General features: G+C 39.9%; 1 protein-coding gene across 24 annotated transcripts in view; it reads left to right on the top strand.

The window, feature by feature from the left end:
- DTNB (dystrobrevin beta) overlaps positions 1-22,695 on the top strand; it is a 300,791-nt gene that overhangs the window by 218,982 nt on the left and 59,114 nt on the right. For 12 of the 24 annotated variants that reach the window (XM_025353993.1, XM_025354010.1, XM_025354012.1 and 9 more), the window contains 2 exons: positions 4,408-4,497; positions 7,980-8,067. In XM_025353993.1, coding sequence (XP_025209778.1) covers positions 4,408-4,497; positions 7,980-8,067 — 178 coding nt within the window. The remainder of the gene's footprint in view (positions 1-4,407; positions 4,498-7,979; positions 8,068-22,695) is intronic. The other 12 variants (XR_003115265.1, XM_025354009.1, XM_025354008.1 and 9 more) reach the window with 1 other exon arrangement.

The following is a 22,695-nucleotide window of genomic DNA, read 5'->3' as shown; positions in this document are numbered from 1 at the left end:
AGCATGGTGGTGCATGCCTGTAATCCCAGTTACTCAGGAGGCTGAGGCAGGAGAATCACTTGAACCCAGGAGGCAGAGGTTGCCATGAGCCAAGATTGCGTCACTGCACTCTAGCCTGGGCAACACAGCGAGACTCCATCTCAAAATATAAAATAAAATCATATATCACCTCTCAGTAGCTTCTCATATCAGAGTAAAAGCTAAAATACTTGTAATGGCCTACAAGAGAGCTGAAAGGGATAATGTCTGAAATGAAAAATTCAATGGATGGACTTACACTGAACTTAAAGACATGGCAGTACAAATTACCCAGAGTGGAGCACAGAGAGGAAAATGACTGAAAAGGAACTGAGCCTCTGGGACCTGTGGGATAATGTCAGGCGGTCTAACAGACGAGAGGGAGAAAAAATATTTAAGAAACATTTTTCCCAACTTTTCAAAGAAATTTTTACAAATTCATTGAAAACTATAAACCTACAAATACTATAAACACAACAAACTGTACGCCAGGATAAACAAAGAGAAAACTATACCAAGGCACATCAGTATCAAATTGCTGAAAATCAGTGATGAAGATAACATTTGAAAACCTGCTAGAGCCGGGAGCAGTGGCTCACACCTGTAATCCCAGCACTTTGGGAGGCTGAGGCAGGCGGATCACAAGATCAGGAGATCGAGACCATCCTGGCTAACACGGTGAAACCCCTTCTCTACTGAAAATACAAAAAATTAGCCGGGTGTGGTGGCGGGCGCCTGTAGTCCCAGCTACTCGGGAGGCTGAGGCAGGGGAATGGCGTGAACCCAGGAGGTGGAGCTTGCAGTGAGCCAAGATTGCGCCACTGCACTCCAGCCTGGGCGAGAGTGTGAGACTCCGTCTCAAAAAGAAAAAAAGCAGCTAGAGGGGGGGGAAAAAAAGGCATATTACATACCTGAACCCAAGAGTTCAAGACCAGCCTAGGCAACAAAGTGAGACCCTGTCTTTACAAAAGATTTAAAAATTAGGGCTGGGTGTGGTGGCTCATGCCTGTAATCCCAGCACTTTGGGAGGTGGAGGCAGGCGGATCACGAAGTCAGCAGATCGAGACCATCCTGGCTAACACAGTGAAACCTGTCTCTACTAAAAATACAAAAAAATTAGTCAGGCATGGTGGCGGGCGCCTATAGTCCCAGCTACCCAGGAGGCTGAGGGCAGGAGAATGTCGCGAACCCAGGAGGCAGAGCTTGCAGTGAGCAGAGATCGTGCCACTGTACTCCAGCGTGGACGACAGAGCAAGACTCTGTCTCAAAAATAAATAAGTAAATAAATATTAGCCAGGTGTGGGGGTGCACACCTGTAGCCCCAGCTACTCTGGAGACTGAGGCAGGAGGATCGCTTGAGCCCAGGAGGTTAAGGCTGCAGTGATCCATGATTGCACCATGGCACTCCAGCCTGGGCGACAGAGCAAGACTCTGCCTAAAGAAAAGACATGTTACGTACAAGGAAACAAAGATAAGAAGAACTGTTAATTTCTCATTAACTCTTTTCCTGTTTAGAAAAAAAGTACAGCTCGCTGCCAGTGCACCTTTAATTTTACATAAACACACTCTTTGAGGCTGAAGCAAAGCTGACTGATTTTCAATGTGAAAATAAAATATACAAACTGTTTTTGGAGTTATTTCTAAACAGAACTAACATCAGAATCATCTGAGTCATCAGAATCATCTATTTCGGAAAAAAAGTTGATTCATTAAATGAATCTTCAGCCAACCATTCGAGAATGATGTTAATAATTAACATCAGCCGGTCACAGTGGCTCATACCTGTAATCCCAGCACTCTGGGAGGCTGAAGTGGGTGGATCATGAGGTCAAGAGATCGAGACCATCCTGGGCAACGTGGTGAAACCCCATCTCTACTAAAAGTACAAAAAATTAGCTGAGTATGGTGGCGCGCGCTTGTAGTCCCAGCTACTTGGGAGGCTGAGGCAGGAGAATTGCTTGAACCCAGAAGGTGGAGATTGCAGTGAGCCGAGATTGCACCACTGCACTCTAGCCTGGCAACAGAGTGAGACTCCATCTCAAAAATAATAATAATAATAGTAATAATAATAAACATCATGCACAGGAATGCTGTGCTTTCTACGCTTTGGCATTTTCAGCAATCGAGAATTACTGTATTTTGTAAATGGAAATTCCACTACTAAGAACAGAATGCTATAAATAGAATGATGTCTTTTCTTTCCAAAGTCAGTATACTAGAGTGATGAGATAATAATAATAAAAGCAAGATATTTCATGGCAAAGTTATCTCAGGGTAAATGCTGTATCTGCAAGCGCTGCCGGTGAGTATTCTCGGGACAAATGGGAAAAGGGTTAAAAGCAATGTAACGCAGAAGAAAACAGAATGGTACCTTGAAAGCACTGAGAGGACTTATTTTTCTTCATTCTGAAATATACAGATTTTCTACCTTTTTCCACTGAGAAGGCCTAGAATCATTGAGCCTAGAACCGTGGGCACCCTAGCGTCCTGACTGTGGTCCCTAAATACTTTTTGCCAGTAAACGGAACAAGGGATCCTTAGAAGGATGGTTCATTCCAAGTCTGGGACAAGATATATAACAAACAAAAGTAGAGGGCTGGGCACAGTGCCTCACACCTGTATTCTCAGCACACTGGGAGACCGAGGTAGGTGGATCGCCTAAGGTCAGGAGTTCGAGACCAGCCTGGCCAACATGGTGAAACCCCTTCTCTACTAAAAATACAAAAATTATCCGGGCGTGGTGGCACATGCCTGTAATCCCAGCTACACGGGAGACTGAGGCAGGAGAATCACTTGAACTCGGGAGGCGGAGGTTGCAGTGAGCTGAGATTGCACCACTGTACTCCAGCCTGGGTGACAGAGTGATACTCCGTCTCAAAAAAGAAAGAAAAAAATAATAAAACCTAGAGCATTTTATCGTGCTAGAAAGCAGGAAAGCTAATAAGGTCTAATGGATATATCAAAAGAACACAAGAGCCTACAACAGGAGCTTCCACTGGCAAAAGGTAGGACAGTTTGAGCCTTAGAAACATGACTAGGGCCGGGCGCAGTGACTCACATCTGTAATCCCAGCACTTTGAGAAGCTGAAGCAGGGAGATCACTTGAGGTCAGGAGTCCAAGACCAGCCTGGCCAACATGGCAAAACCCCTTCTCTACTAAAAATACGAAAATTAACTGGTGGTACGCGCCTGTCATCCCAGCTACTTGGGAGGCTGAGGTAGGAGAATCACCTGAACCCAGGAGGCGGAGGTTGCAGTGAGCCAATATCGTGCCATCGCACTCCAGCCTGGGAGACAGAGTGAGACTCCGTCTCAAAAAAAAAAAAAAAAAAAAAAACAGAAATGTATCAGTCAAATACAAACATAAAAGAAACCTACCAGCCAAATGCAAAGTGGGGACTTTGGATCTTGACTTTAATGTAAATGGACATTTTTTAAGATTTGAGGAAATTGGCAGATGGATACTAAAATATTTTTGTCTATGTTTTTAGGTGTGATAATGGTGTTAGGTTGTGTGAAGTGTTTTTACTGTCTGATAGATGTACAGGTTCAAGTATTCCCAGATGAAGTAATTGCCTGGGGTTTGCTTTTAGCCACACGTCCCTGCACAAAAAGTGGGAGGAATGAAAATTCGATTAGATAACATTGACAGAATGTTGATATTCATTCAAGTTTTGCTGTGGGTACCTGAGGGGTAGTCATTACATTACTCTATTTTATGCAAGTTTTAATATTTCTGTACTAAAAATTTAGAAGACCATGTGCTTAAGGACCTTTCACATATCTGTAAGAGAGAGCCTCACTCAGAATATATAGTGTTGCCTTACAATTAGGTGCAGTTCTGTTGAGTTTGGGATGGGTACCAGTTTTATGGGAGAAACAAACTGATGCTAAAGGCAGTATCCTTACAGAAATAAAAATGTTTTAATTGGCAACATGAAGTAACACTGAAAATTCTTAGATGCACACAAAAGCTTATAAAAGCATAACACTAGGGGGTCACATAGTAATATTTAGTAGACTGGCTGTGCCTCAGTTGTCTTGCCAGAGGGCATCCTCTAAAAAGTTCATCATCACAGAGCGCAGCACCTGGACAAAAGTGGTACACGCGGCTCCTCTGCCCACTCAACAAGTCCTTCCCAAGGGCTGTCATGTCAGTGCCAGAGCCACCCCTGAAGGACTGCTTTTGTTTCGAGGATTTGAGAGATGGATTCCTGAGGATCTAACACCATATTCCATTATGCATTATGGGTTTTTTTATTGTTTTCCTTATCATGATTTATTATTTTTTAAATTTTTCTTTGAAGTTTGCTCATTTTAATCCATGTTCATTTCTCCCTCTGTGTGTGTTTGTGTCACGCTTGCTGTCTTTGCCTCCATTGTTCCTAGGTTACAGTATAGCCAGGATATACCCTGTCACTTGGCCGATGAGCATGCGCTGATAGCCTCCTATGTGGCCCGTCTGCAGCACTGTGCACGGTCAGTGGTGGTGCAGCAGCAGTGGGCAACCAGGGGTGATCAGAGGGAGGGAGAGCTTTGCCACCTGGGGTTGTCAGCTGGAAAAATAACTGCATGTAGGGTTTTTCTTGAGAAACTACGAGCTGTGTTTGGCAGAGTTAAAATAGTTGCTAAGCATTCGCTTCTACAAGAGAGGGAGGGTTGCCAAGCCTGGGGGCTTACCTAAACATGGAGTCAGACATTCTCCTTTAAAGTGAGGTTCACTTCCTTCAAGTTACACTCAAAAAAGATACAAACCTATGAGAGGTTGACGTTTCCAAAGATGCAGTATTCACAGGGGTATGTGATGCAGCCTCTTCCTGTTCATTCTTACCTGAATAATGAAATCTTTGTATTAACATTCAAAGTTTAGAGTTGATCAGCCCACAGATATCCTGCTTTGTCTTATCTGGGGACTTTGATACTGTCACCCTATTACATCTTTACCACCCTTTATCTGTTAGCAGGAATCTGTCATTGTTGATTATTTAAACCAGTGATTCCCAACAATGGTATTGGATCACTGTCACCTGAGGGTCTTTTTCCAAATTATATAGACCCTCTCTATTGTAATACTTACATGTATTATAATAGCTCCACATTCCCCTTACGCTGAAAACTACTACAGTAGTGACTCATTGTTAATAAGAGAATGTGTCTGATTCTTCAGTGGTTCGGGATGGAAAAACGTTTGATAACTGCTAACTATAGCAAAGTTCATCCTTTTTTTAAAGATTTAGTACCGAAAAAAATGGTATTATGTTCAGGTAGGACCAAAGTCTCCTGCCCACTCCATGCCCACATCCACCACCATTCTTCAAGTAGGAGGACAGGTAAAGTTTAAACAGTCTAAAGCCATCCTTCCCCTATGTAACAGCAAAGAAGAGTCACAAGGCCAAACAACTTGGAAAGCCATGCTTTGAGATTCTTATTCTTAGAGAGAAAACCATAATTTATAAGCTACACACATAACAGAGGCTGAAGCTTTAAATTTTGATCTTAGTTTTGCTTACAGCATGCCTTGGCTCCTTGGGAGGGTCATCTGACCTTGCTGCTACTCCCCGTAATAATAGAAGAATAAATTAATAGTCAGTCGGGAAATATACATATGAAAAAGACTGTTTTTAATATTATACTTTATACCGTTTTCCACAGTTTTCCTGATATGACTAAATAGCATCATTTTTCTGGGGTATTTATGTATCTCTAAAGCTTGGAGAAGTAGGGTTTTCTAACCTTCTAAGTATGTTTAATAGGCTTACCCTCTAAAAGGGAAGGAGGGGCCTGATAATTGTGTGCGCTGCATCACAAAGTGTCTTCTTATCCAACAGGTGATTTCTTCGCACACTGTCCCAACTTCTTGGTCTCTAGGAATAGAGTTGTTTCACCTTAGGCAAGACAAATTCTTTATTATCAGTAAAGGCAATTGTCCAGAGTGAGCAAAAGTTTCCATGGTAAAAATAGCAGCAGAATGTTTGACAGAGACTGTTACCTAGTAATTTAGCCCAATCAGATTTATGGTAGGTTTAGCTAAGGCCCTCAAGTCTCACCTCGGCTCCCTGAGCAAAAATTGGTGGCTGGTAGCCTTGGGAGAACATGACGAGTGAGTAAGTACTGCCTGACTTCTTGATTAGTAATCTAAGAAACTGAGCTTCATACTTCTTCCGAGAAGTCAGAACTTTCCTGGCTAACTAATTCTGAAAATGAAAGTCAATTCAAACAGAAGAATAAGGATCCTTTCTAATTGCCATCAAATAATTTTCATTGACCTTAAAACCTCTCATCAACACAAGCTTCTAGTTTCTGGCTAGAAAACATAGCCAATTAAAGCAGTCTGTCATCCACACTCATGTATAAATGACAAATAGGATCAGCCTTCCTAAGGAGATAGAATGTGATTGAGAAAAAGGAGCTCTTTTGCACAGAAGAACCTATTGTATCCCTTGCCAGATAACAGAGGTCAGCAACTTTAGGCCCCACTTCTTAGGCTTCCAATCCCTCCATAATATGATCCATTCGTATTCTTAAGCATCCATTTTTATTGTTTTTTTTTTTTTTAAATTTAAAAGATAGTTCTCTTATTTCACACAAATACCTTTAAAGCACAAATATTACAGTTTATCTCTCACCTTGGGGCCTTGACCCTAAAATATTAAAGCCGCCTGATAGTAGTCTGTTCTTATTACAAGATCATTTTTCAGAGGATGATTATCCTGGAGATGGATATTTGCATGCTTAAAATTATAAAGTGTTGACAAATGTCATAGGCAGAAGACTCAAAGCACTTTTAAAAAAATCCTAGAAGAAAGACTAAGTTAAGCTTAAAGACTTAGCCAAAGAGATAGAAAGATTTTTTAAAAAGCAAAAACTAGAAAAAATATAGTTGATTCTACACATGAAAATTTCAGACAGATCTTTATTGATTTAGCCGCACCCTTCCCAGATTCCCCTCAGTAATTATAACAAACTTTGATGAGTATTGAAGTCATGTCTTTAAATTTTTCTATATGACTTGTCATACTGCTAAATTCTGATCAGGGGTTTTTGGAAACCCGAGAACATAGGGCCAAAGTGGAGGTAAGCCACAACAGCCACCTCCAGTCATTTAGTCAACATCATCACTGTTGTCTTAAAGCATCTGCCAGTCCTAAACAGAGAATTATATAGCCACAGTCCCTATTAATCTGGGACTGTCTTGATAAGGATAAATAGCATTTGATATACTAAATTAAAGAAGTCATGTATTTCAGAATCCAAAGTTCCATATCAGCATCCCATATGCAGAGCCAGCCTATTACTCAAGAACCCTTCCCTCATCCAGATACCACATTATCTGAGAACCTGTCTGAATGGGTCCTTAGATTTTTTAGAGTGTTGGTACTGTTGTTAAAGAGTAATGCATTAAACTAATTAACTCCAAGATGGGGCTATAGATGTAGAATGAGCATAGTAAAGGAAGAGAAAGGGGCACGAAAAGGGGAATATTTGATGTCATGGAATCTTTCCAGCTTTACAGTGTGTTTGGCCTGCCCTGACAAGGCCAAACTTTCGCTTAGCCAGTGTTAAGTATATTTTTTCTCAGCCCTCTGTTTTTCATAATGCTCTTGGTCTTTTTGAATTTGAGATCAAGGTCTAAAAAGTCATCAGTTTTAAACATTTGGTTAGAAATCCCTGTCTCAGACTTTGTGGGTGCCCTGTGTTTTCTTAGCCCTTGCATTCAAAATTAAGTGCCCCTTTGATGGTGGGGGAGCAGCGGGGATGTGCTGCCAATGAGGAATGACAAATGTGGCCTCCTCGTTTCTCTAAATCCCCTTTTTTCTCAGAAGGCCATTAGTATCTATGACCCAGACCTCTAGTTCTTTTATTACCATTCTTTTATGAGCTTTTCTTCCATCTGTTCTAAGACTGGAACAAGAATAAGGGATGTTTAATAGACACCTGTTGCATTTTTATTTCCTTGGCAGTGTTCTGGACAGTCCTAGCCGACTGGATGAGGAACACCGTCTTATAGCTCGATATGCTGCCCGGCTGGCTGCAGAAGCAGGAAATGTGGTAAGTTAATGGAGGATCCCAGGAAAGTAGCAGAAATTAGCATTACTTTAATATACAAATGGAAAGGGAATAGTAGACATGAAATTTAGGAGAACAGGTACCTCAGGGACAAAAGGAAGGGGAGTGTTTAGGGAGGAGATTGAAGGGGCCCTTAATTTTATCTAAATGTTCTCTTTATTTGAAAAATGAACCCACGCCTGTAATCCCAGCACTTTGGGAGGCCGAGGAGGGCGGATCATGAGGTCAGGAGATCGAGACCATCCTGGGTAACACAGTGAAGCACCATCTCTACTAAAAAAAATACAAAAAAAATTAGTTGGGCGTGGTGGCAGGCGCCTGTAGTCACAGCTACTTGGGAGGCTGAGGCAGGAATGGCTTGAACCCAGGAGGCGGAGCTTGCAGTGAGCCGAGATCACACCACTGCTCTCCAGCCTGGGTGACAGAGCGAGACTCCATCTCAAAAAAAAAAAAAAAAAAAAAGAATCAAGAAGAGAAAATCAAAGAGCCAGAATTTCATTCTTTTAAGATATCAATAAAATTAATAAATGCAGCAATACTCATCAAGTAAACAGGATAAAACACTAATTACTAATATCAGGAATGGAAAAAGAGACATTGCTGTAGATCCCACAGACATTAAAAGAATGATAAGGGAATATGATGAACAACTTTTTCCCAGTAAGATTAACAACCTAGATAAAATAGATAAATTCCTTGAAAGACGCAAATTAATAAAACTGACACAGGAATAAAAAAATCAAATATTCCTATGTCAGTTAAAGAAGTTGAATTCATAGTTAACTTCCCACAAAGAAAACCCCAAGCTTGGCCAGGCGCAGTGGCTCACGCCTGTAATCCCAGCACTTTGGGAGGTCGTGGCGGGTGGATCACGAGGTCAGGAGTTCAAGACCAGCCTGGCCAACATGGTGAAACCCCGTCTCTACTAAAAATACAAAAATTAGCTGGGCGTGGTAGCAGGCTCCTATAATCCCAGCTACTCGGACGGCTGAGGCATGAGAATCACTTGAACCCAGGAGGTGGAGGTTGCAGTGAGCCGAGATGGAGCTACTGTACTGGGATAGAGCGAGACTCGGTCTCCAAAAAAAAAAAAAAAAGGAAATAGAAAACCCCAAGCTCAGATACTTAAGGAAGAAATAATGTCAATTTAATGCAAACTCTTTCAGAAAATAGAGCAAGAAGGAACACTTTACAAGTCATTTTATGAGGCCACTATAACCTGATAAAAAAACAATACAGAGGCATTACAGGCAAAGAAAATTGCTGGCCAAATTCTCTCATGAACTAGATACAAAAATCCTTAACAAAATATTAGCAAATTGAATCTAGCAATATATAAAAAGGATGATACTCCATGATAAAGTGAGATTTATCCTAGAAATGCAAATGTATTTAATATATAAAAATCAATGTAATTCACCACATTAACAGTTAAAAGATAAAAATTATAAGATCATTCAATAGATGTAGAAAAAGCATTTGAAAAAATACAGCACTTATTTATGATAAAACTTTTCCACATGCTAAGAATAGAAGGAAACTTCCTCACCCTGATAAAGAACACCTACAAAAACCTGCAGTTAAGATCACATTTACAGTTTAAATTTTGAAATATTTCCCCCTAATACTGGGAACAATTCAGAGATATCCACTTTTACCACCTCTATTCTACATTATACTGGAGGACCTAATTAATGCAACATGACAAGAAGAAAGGGGTATAAATATTGGAAAGACAGAAATAAAGCAGTCTTTATTTGAAGATGACATGATTATGCATATGAAGTCCTAAGAAGTCTAAAAAAACACTAGTAGAACAGGTAAGTAAATTTTATAGTATTGCTACAAGATATAAAGTGTATATCCCAGCACCTTGGGAGGCTGAGGTGGGCAGATCACTTGAGCTCAGGAGTTTGAGACCACCGTTTGGCAGCATAGCGAAACCCTGTCTCTATAAAAATATATATATATATATATATACACACATAAAAATTAGCTGGACGTGGTGGCACGCACCTGTAGTCCCAGATGCTGGGAAGGCTGAGGTGGGAAGATCAGTTGAGCCTGGAGGTCAAGGCTGCAGTGAGCCATGATTGTTCCACTGCACTCCAGCCTGGGCAACAGAGCAAGACCCTGTCTCACAAAAAGAAAAATACTATTTACTGTAGCATTAAAAATACCAAGTACTTATGGATACATTTAATGAAAGATGTTCAAGACTGAAAACTGTAAAACGTTACTAAAAGAAATTAAAGAAAACCTAAATAAATGAAGAGGTATGCCATATTTATGGATTAAAAGATTAATATTGTTAGGATGGCAGCTTTTCCTAAATTGATCTGTAGATTTAATACCAATTCACATCTCAGCAGGCTTTTTTATAGAAATTAGCAAACTGTTTTTAAGATATATTTGGAGAACCAAAGGACCTAGAATAACCATAACAGTCTTGAAAAAGAATGACAAAGTTGGCAGACTTAATCCTACTTGACATTAAGACTTACTATAAAGCTATAGTAATCAAGAAAGTAAGATATTGTCAAAAGGATGAACAAATAAAGGAATAGAATAGAGTATCCATAAAAGAGACTCATGTGTAAGGTCAGATGACTTTGAGCAAAGGTAAGAAGCAAATCTGTCAGAAAAGGAAACTCTTTCTATTTTTAACAAATGCTGTTGGAACAACTGAATATCTACATAGGGAAGAAAAGAATCTTAACCCCCACCTCACACCATACAAAGAAATCAATTTGAAGTGTATCATAAACTTAAAAGCTAAAACCATAAAGCTACTAGAAGTATAGGACAATAATTCTTCATTGTCTTATGAAGAAGAATAAAAATTTATTAGAGTTTATAGGGATCACAAACCATTTTAAAAATTGATAAATTAGACCTTACCAAATATAAAATCTTTTGCTCATTAGAAGATACTATTAAGAAACAGACAAACCACTATCTGAAAGAAAATATTTGCAAAACATGTCTGACAGAGGACAGAATATATAAAGAATTCCTGCACCTCAGCAATCAAAAGACAACCCTTTTTTTTAAAACGAGCAAAAGACTTGAACAGATATTCCACAAAGAAGATATACCAATGGCCAATAAGCACATGAAAATGTGCTTGATATCATTAATCATCAGGAAAATGCCAATGATACCACGATATACCCACCAGAATGGCTACAGTGAAAAAGTTGGATGATACCAAATGTTGGAGAGGATGTAGAGCAACCAGAAATCTCACCCTGTTGTTGGCGGGCCTATAAAATGATACAGCTACTTTGGAAAACTATTTGGCAGTTTCTTAAAGAAGCAAGCATTTATACTATGACCCAGCAATTCTACTTTTTTTTTTTTTTTTTGCAATTCTACTCTTACATATTTATCCAAGAGAAATGAAAACATTTTCACAAAAAGCTTTGTACAAGAATGTTCATAGCAGTTCAATTCATAATAGCTGGAATAGCCAGCGTAGTTATCAACAGAATAGATAAACAAAATGTGTTATATTCATACAATAGAATTTTCTCAACACAAAAAGGAATAACATTGATATATGCAACGACATGGGTGAATATCAAAAATATTGTGAGTAATAAAAGAAGCCAGACAAAAAAAGTACATACTGTTTTTTTCTATTTATGTGAGATTCTAGAATAGGCAAAACTAACTTACCCATTACTGTAAGTTAATCATCAACTCCTAATCGTAATCAGATAAGGGGTTGTTTCTGGAAATGGAAATATTGAAGGAAGATGAAGAAACTTTCTGGATTGATAGAAATATTTCACATTTCAATAGAGATGTGGGTTGCAGGAGTATACATTTGTCACAATGGATTAAATGAAAAACTTTTTTTTTTTTCTTGAAAGAGAATCTCGCTCTGTCACCCAGGCTGGAATGCAGTGGCGCAATCTCAGCTCACTGCAAGCTCCATCTCCTGGGTTCACGCCATTCTCCTGCCTCAGCCTCCCGAGTGGCTGGGACTACAGGGACTGGCCACCACGCCCGGCTAATTTTTGTATTTTTAGTAGAGACGAGGTTTCACTGTGTTAGCCAGGATGGTCTCGATCTCCTGACCTTGTCACCCGCCCACCTCAGCCTCCCAAAGTACTGGGGTTACAGGTGTGAGCCACTGCGCCCATCAATGGAATGCTTAAGATCTAAGTATTATATCTCAATTAAAACAAAAAGGAACCAAGAATGTTAAATATGTAAGGGTTTGATTGAAATAGGAAGTGGCTCCCCAGGGATTTGCAGTGTGTTTCCTGCAATTTTGAAATATTCATAATACACTGTTTTCTCTTTTCCTTCTCCTTTTTCAATTACTTACTTTCTTTGAGGAGTTATGTTCACATTAATATTCACCCACCCCCAACCAGCCACACACACTCATTTTATTCATTCAGCAAATACTTCTTTTGTTGCTGTACTGTGCCAAATTGGATACTATGGTGGACAAATGATTCCTGCCCTCATGGAACTAACAGTGCAGTGACAGAAAGAAACATTAAATAAATAATCACACTACTAAACCTAACTACAAATTATTATGTGCAGTGGAGGATAAATGCAGAGAGCTGTGGAAGTGTAGAGCAGGTGCCTGATCTGTTCTGGAGAGTAAGGGATAGCTTCTGTGAGAAGGTGTTACTTGAGTTGGGATCTGAAAATAGGTAGAATAGAATTCAGTTTCCTGGGAATTGAAAAGTAACTGAAAACCAAAGCAGGCCAAGAGCTACTGTTGCTGTCACTGCTGCTGCCACCCCTGCCCTGTGCTTGCATGTCAACTGTCAGGAGCTTCTGTGGGGCAAAACCTCGGTTACGTGCAAAATGAGTTGAAAATGGGGCTCTCACATTAAGGTAGGCCCCTTGAAGCATTATACCCTTGGTGAATATGTTGTATAAAAGATAACTAGGCCAGGCACAGTGGCTCACTCCTGTAATCCCAGCACTTTGAGAGGCCGAGGCGGGTGGATCACTTGAGGTCAGGAGTTCAAGACCAGCCTGGCCAACATGGTGAAACCCTGTCTGTACTAAAAATACAAAGAAAATTAACCAGTTGTGGTGCATGCCTGTAATTCCAGCTTCTTGGAAAACTGAGGCAGGAGAATCACTTGAACCCAGGAGCTGAGATGGTGGAGGTTGCAGTGAGCTGAGTTCGCACCACTGTACTCCAGCCTGGGCACCAGAGCAAGACTCTGTCTCAAAAAACAAAAAAAGATAACTAGCTGCCAGTACACAGAAAAAGAAAGCTTATAGATCTTCTGTTGCAGTGGAAGAAGTTTTCTCCCCTGGAAATTCAAAACCTTAGGCCTACCTATACTTATGTTGGGTGCATTTACATTACGTTATAGTTTGAGAAACACCAAGGTGAAATTTTAACATTAAAACTAACCCCAAGGCACCTGGTAGAAGCAAAGTATAAATTTCTGCTTAAATTCTCAATTGAGACCTAACAGTGCTCCCACTGAAAGAGTCCAACTAAACTTGAACCCCTATGCTGACTTTGCAAAATGAGACCCTCAATGGCTTTAGATGTTAGAGTTATTGGCTGTAAAATAGCTACATTTAAGATTTCTAAGACCTAAAAGAAGGAATTAAAAACATGAAAAACTCACGCCTGTAATCCCAGCACTTTGGGAGGCCGAGGCGGGCAGATCATGAGGTCAGGAGATCAAGACCATCCTGGCTAACACGGTGAAACTCCGTCTCTACTAAAAATACAAAAAATTAGCTGGGCATCCTGGCAGGTGCCTGTAGTCCAGCTACTCAGGAGGCTGAGGCAGGAGAATGGTGTGAACCTGGGAGGCGGAGCTTGCAGTGAGCTGAGATGGCACCACTGCACTCCAGCCTGGGCGACAGAGTGAGACTCCGTCTCAAAAACAAAAAAAAGTGACAAAATACTATCTTAAAAGAACAAAGTTGAAAACAAACCGCATAGAAATTACAGATTTTTAAAACAAAAGTTACTGCAATTTAAGACTTGGTGGATGGGTTAAATGTCAGATTAGACACATGAATAGAGAATTAGTGAACGAGAAAATATATTTAAGAAAATTCTCCAAAACACAACACAGAAAGATGAAAAATTGGAAACAAGGTCTTCAGACATGGGAGATAGAGAACGAACAGTCATGTAATTGGAATTCCAAAAAAGAAAATAGAATTAGGGTTAAAAAAATACTTGAAAAATTAATGGCTTAAGTTTCCAAAATGTATTCAAGACATTCATTCTCAGATGAATATATTGCAATGAGTCCCCAAATAGATAAATAAAAATAATTCTACAACTAGACGTATCATAGTGAAACTACAGGATACAAAGAGAATCCTCAGAAAGCAACCACATAAGATGTTACATTATCTACAAAGGATTCACTACTAGATTTCTCTCCAGAAACAATACTACAATTTCTTTATAAAGGAAAAAAAAAAATCCCTTTAAAAACAAAGCCAGATACAGTGGTTCACGCCTGTAGTCCCAACACTTTGGGAGGCCAAGGTGGGAAGATTGCTTGAGCCCAGGAGTTCAAGCTCAGCCTCAGCGACATAGTGAGACCTCATCTCTACTAAAAGGTGAAAAGTAAAAAAAAAAAAAAATAGCCAGGTGTGGTGGCATGTGCCTGTAGTCACAGCTACCTGGGAGGCTGACGTGGGAGGATTGCTTAAGCCCAGAAGTTCAAGGTTGCAGTGAGCTATGATCACGTCACTACACTCCAGGCTGGGCAATACAGCAAGACCCTGTCTCAAAAATAAATAAATAAAACAGCTGATTACATCCAACATTACCAGTGTTTGTGAAAAAACTTTAAGAATTTTCCTTATAAAAAAGACAGTTGAATAATATACCAAAAGGAACTAGATGAACTGTCAAAAGGGGAAATAAAGATCCTTTCTCACAAAGACAGAGAAAGGTCACAGTAAGATTCATCCTGAAAGAATAATACTAATAGCTAGTATTTATTGAATATTTACTTTGTGCCAGTCATTCTAAGTGCTTTGCATGTATTAGCTATTTATTATTCAAAATATGCTTGTTGAGGAAACTAAGCCTCAGAGAGATTTAAAAAAAAAAAAAACTACCCAGGATCACATGGTGTGCTAAGTGGCCAAACTGGAACAGGGATACTATCCTGTCTCCTAACTACGAAGATTTAACTACTGGAGGTTATAATTTGGGAGATAAGGAATTAAACCTAGATGCGAAGAGTAAGATGGAAGGAGGAATGAGCTGAAGCCAAAACAACAGAGTGTCCAAGCATTAACCAGGTAAAGAGAATGAAGTGTATGCCCAGCAGGGTATTTCAGCATATGTAAAGGCCCTGAGGCTAGAGGTTGCATGACCTGAAAGTTGGCATTGTGGCTAGAATGCAGAGAACAATGCTGGAATGAAGTCAGGTAGGCCAGCTCATGCAGGACCGTATTAAACAAACCAGTACATCCATTTTGGAAATGTGTACCAATTTATGTTTACTTCTTCACAGAGAAATAAAGTTACAAAAGCTGCAAATGGAAATTCTTGCTTTGTTTCTCCCCCAAAAAGTAACTTATCCCTTTGGGTTTGTTTAGATTTCAAAATCCTTTCCTTGAAAATCTAATGTCAGCTCACGTATTTGACTCTAACATTACAACTCTAAAGGTTAGTTAGTGAAATGGAACAGAATAGAAGAAAAAGCCTGAGAAACAGAAAAGTGCTATTTGATTAGTTAAACCTTAGACATGCCCTCAGTCAGTCACAACTGCTCTGGGTATTTTAGAAATTAAAATGTATAAATAAACGTGTTGAGATGGGCCATGCTGTGGTTAGATTTTAAAAATTAAGTATATTTTATGCCGTTATATAGTCTTACTGAGTTTACATAGTACTTTTAAAATGTTGTAAATAAAAGCTCCAAAGCCATTTGACCTTGAAAAGATTTCAGTACTCCCTTACTGCAAACAAGATAAGCCTCTTTACACCTGATAGTTTCTGATGCCAATTCTTTAATTCTTCTGAAAATGATCATTGTTAGAATGAATACTGATATGGTTGGGCGCTTTCATCTTCAGTTTGTTTTGCAGAGTGTAGTTATCTGATAACTCTTGGGCCTCAGGAAGGATTCTTCTTGACTAGAGTTCTGTTATACAGAAACTCCTAATCCTCTAATCTCACACTGATACAAGTGCTTTGCATAAAGTGGGTGTAGTGCTCAAAAGAATTTATTTATAACCTGCTAGATAGGCTTTGTATTGATTTTTTTCAAAGACCTTCTTCTACATTGTTAAATAATTTGAGCAGCCAGCAGTGCACCCTGTAGCGTGCTTCAGCATCCGTACCATAACTTCTCCCTAGATGGGGAATGGGGCTGCAGAAACCTCTTCAGGCCAGCCTTCAAAGAAAGACATTTCACGTTGATTATATTAGCCAGGAGAGGGAATTTGTTTTCCTGAAGTGCCTACATTTCTTTTTTCTTTTTCTTTCTTTCTTTTTTTTTTTTTTTTTTTTTTGAGATGCAGTCTTACTCTGTCACACAGGCTGGAGTGCAGTGGCACGATCTTGGCTCACTGCAACCTCTGCCTCCCAGGTTCAAGAGTTTCTCCTGCCTCAGCCTCCTGAGTAGCTGGAATTACAGGTGCCTGCCACAACACCTGGCTAATTTTTTGTATTTTTTTAATAGAGAAAGGGTTTCACCATGTTGGCCAGGCTAGTCTTGAACTCCTGACCTCAGGTGATCCCCCCGCCTCAGCCTTCCAAAGTGCTGGGATTGCAGGTGTGAGCCACCGCGCCCTGCCCTAAATTCCTTTTTTAAAAACAAAACTATAATGTGTGGTAAATTGTAGTCGTAATAGCAGATTCTTAAAGTGTCATCACAAACGTCACCAAGATGTAATCAGATGTTTTGTTCACCTTTAAGGGTTTTTTTTCCTTTATAAAAAAATTTAAAACTCATTATGGAAAACTTGGAAGACAGGTGAAAGAAAGGGGAAACCATCATCCATTGTCATGCTACCTCACACTTAAACGTTTCTGAGCAGCTTTCTTTCAGATCCCAGGCTGCACAGCCCCGTCCCCTTGTCAGCTGCTCCAGTCATGCAGCATTCAGAAATATCCTCACAGCCTATTGTAATTAAAGATTGACAATCTCCTATGATGTTTCGCACACATTTAATGGCTCCAAACCTCCCTACATATTGTAATCATGTATGAAGTATTTTAAAAATATATGGATCCTTGGCTTTGCCTCAGATCTTCTGAATCAGAATCTCTGGATTTAGAGCCCATCAATTTTTACTGAAAAAAAGAAAACTCCCAGCCTTGTGATTTACAGTGAGCTTGGGAATCACTGCCTTCAACAGCAGATCGGATTTTTGAGAGAGAGGGTGACAACCCACAGCCCTCTGGGTAGTCTGGGGCAGCTTGGGTGATGGGCAGGCTGCCCCTGGAATATAAAGAAAGCCTAGTTGATTCCAGGCACATCTCTTTGGAACTCATCCTGCTACATTCATACAGACAGGAGTCTCTGGTCTCTTTAGGAGGCTCCAGAAATGCATGCTACTGGATTATCATTTGCTGACTGTGTCGGCGTCCCTTGGTTTTATAACATTTGCCCAGTTTGACTCAAAGGGGTCTTATTTATTATCCTGTATTTTTCAGATGTGTCTCATCTCATTAAGATGATGGAGCTCTGTGAGTCCACCTGAACCTGAGAGAATGCTCCTGTGACAGGAAGTTAGAGGCACCTTGTCCTTCCCAGGACTTAAGGGACCTCAACATCTTATTCGCATGTAATAGTAAATGGATCCCACTCTGGAGCCTTCATTCTCAAATACAGAGCTTTAACTTTTATAATATGGTCCTCTCATCCCTAACTTTTTTGCCTTTCATTGCTCTGGCCTTAACGCCTCCATCCACTCAACCTAACAGTTGCATTTATTGTTAGGTCTTTGATTATTGTTTAATTGTTAGATGATCTCTCACCACCTTTTGTCTCCTAAACTCATTGAGCTTGTACGTCTGTGGCATTTGAGAAGTCTTTTTCCTCCAGATGTTACCCTGCCTGACTGCTTTGACCTAATAACAGAATGAGAAATAACAGCTACCATTTTGAGAGCCATCTGTATTTATAACCTGTGCTGGATATTTTAGAACTGTTACCTCTGGTTCTAACAGCAGCTCTGAAGGATAGTTGATTCCTAATGTGATTTTACAAAAAAGGAAACCGAGACAGAGCAAGGTTAAATCATCTTGCTCAAGGTTCCTCAGCTAGACTTGAGATTCAAATACAAGGTTATGTGACTTTAGTTGTGGTACCCTTTAAATACCCTTCTGGGATCACTTTCCATGCTTACAGTCAGATATACACTACCAATGTTTTTTACTTAACATATAACCAATGTTTTTGGTATTTGGTGCTAAGTAAATTGGTTTTTTCTTAAAACAACAAAAATCTGCAGGAGATGTTCTACAATGACCCAGTTCTGTCTGTTTTAGAACTCTGATTCTTAGAGCAGTGCATCGATGTTGGATGCACATTGAAATCACCTGAGAAGTTTTTGAAACTACTGCTGCCTAAGTCCACTTCCAGAAATCGATTTAATTGGTCTTGGATGAGACAGCCTGAGCACTGGGGGTTTAAAAATCCCTCTAGGTGAATGGAGTGTGTGGCCAAGTTTGATAACCACTGACCAAGAGAAACGTTTCTGGACTAGGGATAAACCAGAGTTACCTGGCATGTTAGATGTGACCCTTAGTTGAAACCATTAGTTTTAGATAGAGGGCACAAGGCAATAATGTTAGTTTCTCTGTTCATCTATCAGATTCCTCTCTGTAATCTGCCTCTTGGCAGAGGACCTGTACGTTTACTCTTTCAGGCCATGTTTTGCCCTTTATTAGGGCCCTCGTTAGCTCACCTTGAACTAGAAAAGACTAGATGTTGAGACTTTAGGCGAGCTTGCCAAATACAAGCCAAATTTCTGGGCTTGTTAAAAGTTCAAAAATCTGAACCCTGAAGTTTTCTTGATTTTTGAAACCTGTTTGGTCTGGAGTAAGTTAAGAGGGAAAAAAATCTGTGTAGGGAAAAGTTGAAAAGGTGCATGTCATCATCTTCCTAGCCAGAATGCAGATTAAATACCATCTCTGTCCTAACTTTCTAGGAAACCTTATTTTCATTTCACAACTTAGGAATGCCTACGATGCCTGAGTGTCTTTGAAAAAAATATTTCTGGTTCTTCCTTAGGATTCAGGTTTCCCTGATTGAAAACAACCCTGGCTTTGAATTTGATACAGGTTTGGAACTTTTCAGTTTGTAAGTTTTTAAGACCCTGTTAAGTGTTTTGTTTATTACTTCAAAGGTGATCAAGAAACTTCTTGAAAGAGCAAATTCTACTTAATGACATGAGACCTCCATGAAGGAACTTATTAGATACACCCTGATTCTCCACTGCCCTAACATGCGATACTGAGTTGCTAATGCCCACATTCAGCACCAGAGGAAATGCATGCATCACATGATATCGCCTCATTAAAGCTGTCAGCATAACTTTACCAAACAAGTTATATAACAACCATGAAGCCATTGGTACAGGATAATATTCAGAATGTGACATGTAAAAATTGCAATGAGTAAAATATATTTTGTGTGTTGTTGAACAAAAGAAAATTGAAAGAAAGCAGTCCAAGGGCCTAGAAGCAAGTGATTATCTCCAATACCTGTGAGTAAGGCTATGTTAGCTGCCACTGGCAGATTGTAGGACAGCCCTTGAATCCATTCCTAGGGTTGTTCTGAGCTTCTTGGGAAATGGCCCCAACTGGGTTTTTGGAGTGAACCTGGTTCAATACAGATTGCCTCAGGATGTTCACTAAAAGTTTAGGCTTGCTCTGGACTCCCAGAAAACATTCGAAGAGTCGGGTTGTTACACAGGTGGTTTCATTTTTTTTTTTTTTTTTGAGACGGAGTCTTGCTCTGTCACCCAGGCTGGAGTGCAGTGGCCGGATCTCAGTTCACTGCAAGCTCCGCCTCCCGGGTTCCCGCCATTCTCCTGCCTCAGCCTCCCGAGTAGCTGGGACTACAGGCGCCCGTCACCTCGCCCGGCTAGTTTTTTTTGTATTTTTAGTAGAGACGGGGTTTCACCGTGTTAGCCAGGATGGTCTCGATCTCCTGACCTCGTGATCCGCCTGTCTCGGCCTCCCAAAGTGCTGGGATTACAGGCTTGAGCCACCGCGCCCGGCCTAGGTGGTTTCATTTTAAGGATGAAAGGAATAGGTTTGGGGAAGTAAATCACTGAGTTGAAGCTTCAGAGATGTCCTTCCACATGAACCAGGAACTCTTCAGGATCCAGGAATCAGTTTATTTGCCTTGAGGTTTTCTGGATTGAAGCAAAGAGAGGGGAAAGGTAGGCCTGTAGGTGAATGACTTGGTGGCCAGTAGAAGTCCTGTTACCTGTACCAGAGGTTGGTCAGCAATCAAAAGCTGGCTTAAAATATTTCTGGAGATGTCTGCTGACGTCTGTAGGGGTGAATTGTTTTCAAGAATTTGCATTAAAATACTTCAGAGAGAAATAAAATATGGGATAGATAAAGCAAATGTGTCAAAAATTTTTATAACTTTAACCTACTTTGAGTATATGGAAATACATTGTTTTATCTCCTTTTGCGTATGTTAAAAATACTCTTACTACATTTTTACGTAAGTTAAAATAGGGAACCATAAAAATGATAACTATATATTTTAACATTTCTCTGTGTGTCCTCATGTATATTTCGATGTAGGACCAAGCCCATTCATTGAGTGTAGATCCTCTGAAGCTCCAGGTTGTCTCCTTTGCATAAAATGTTCTCACATGTTGCAAGTTCAGCTTCCTTTTTCAGTCCTTTACAATGAAATGAGAACTTAATAACTCTTATGATGCAAGAGTACGAAATTTCTCTTTATAATTTTTCCAAATCTTTACAGCTGTCTTACCTTCAGCTAAGTCAGTGCCATTTTATTCTAGAAGCTTATCTCTATGGAGTCTCCAACTCATTCAACTTGGTTTTCCTAGAAATAGAAACCCTCTTTTCATCCTCATATCTCATTGGTTTATTTGTTATTTAATTAGATGACATAATTGCAAGTGCATTTGTTCCAGTGAGGAACAGATGAGTTTTGTTAAGCATGCAAACTGTGTTTTCCACAGGAAGTCGAGTGCCTTCCAGTATACCTGCTATGCTCACTAAATAGAGATCAGTTAAGAGGCCTTCAGCTTTAGTTTTTTTTCTGGGCATCTTTTGCTCTAGGTAGTACAACCCCCGAGTTGCTCACTGGACTGGGTACTTCCTTGAGTTTTAGTGGTGTGAACATAATGCTTTAACTACCAAGATTCTAGAATTTTATTAAACCCCAGAACCATATGTCCTCCTTATGAGTAAGCTTTGCAGTGTTTACCTTCAGTTACTTAGAATTCTGCCTTTGCTACTTGCTAGATTTACACATAAGAGGTGTATAGTAAGTTTATTAGATACAATTTTATTTTGCGTTATGATTATCAGCATTTGTAGAGCATTGTGCTGCCTCCTACATTATATCATTAAATCCTGTCCACATCACTTTCACTAAATATTCCTATTTTACAGGCAAGAAAATAAAGGTATAGTAAAATAACTCAATGTTGCACAGCCAGAAAGTGGCAAAACTAGGATTACTAATTCATCTCCCTATTTTCATTCCTCTCCTACTACACTAAATTCTCCACCAAGCAGAAAGCAATGTTTATTTTTTAAACTTTATTTTAAAAGTGTTAGATTTACAGAAAAATTTTGAAGATAGTACAGAGAGTTCCCTATAATCTATACCCAGTTTCCCGTATTATTATTATTCTGAGATAGGGTCTCGCTCTGTCACCCAGGCTGGAGTGCAGTGGTGTATCTCAGCTCACTGCAGCCTCGACCTCCCAGGCTTAAGCAATCCTCCTGACCTCTGAAAGTCAGACAGTTTCTCTGACTTTCCTTGTTTTTGATGACAATTTTTAGGAGACTAGTCAGATATAGACTGTCTAATAATTGTAATTTGTCTGATGTTTATCTCTTGATTAGAACTGGGGTTACAGGTTTGGAGAAGGAAAAGGTAAAGTGACATTTTCATCATGGCATATCAAGAGGTACCTGCTATCAACATGAGTTGTCACTGTCGATGTTGAACTTGATCACCTGGCCATGGCAGTGTTCGTCAGGTTTCTTCAACATAAAGTTATTCCTTTTCCTTTCCACACACACTCTTTGGAAGGAAGTCACTATGCACAGGCTTCACTTAAGGAATGGGGAGTTAGGCTTCACCTCCTTGAGGGCAGAGTATGTCCATACCTTATTTGGAATTCTTCCATATGGGAAATTTGTCTGTTCTTCCCTATGTATTAAATTACTCAGCCACTCATTTATATAAATGTAGAACAGTGTTTTTAACACATATAGTCAAATTTCATATTCCCCTGCCCAGAATCCCACAGTGGCTTCACACCACATTCAGAATGAAATGGAAACTCCTCTCCATGGCTTAGAGGCCCTGTATGGTCTAGACCAAGCTTGTCCAACCCATGGCCTGTGGGCTGCGTGCAGCCCAGGATGGCTTTGAATGTGGCCCAACAAAAATC

Source organism: Theropithecus gelada, chromosome 13, assembly GCF_003255815.1.
Source record: "Theropithecus gelada isolate Dixy chromosome 13, Tgel_1.0, whole genome shotgun sequence".
In the NCBI taxonomy this organism is placed as follows: domain Eukaryota; kingdom Metazoa; phylum Chordata; class Mammalia; order Primates; family Cercopithecidae; genus Theropithecus; species Theropithecus gelada.
This window is presented reverse-complemented; position numbering and strand designations above follow the sequence as displayed.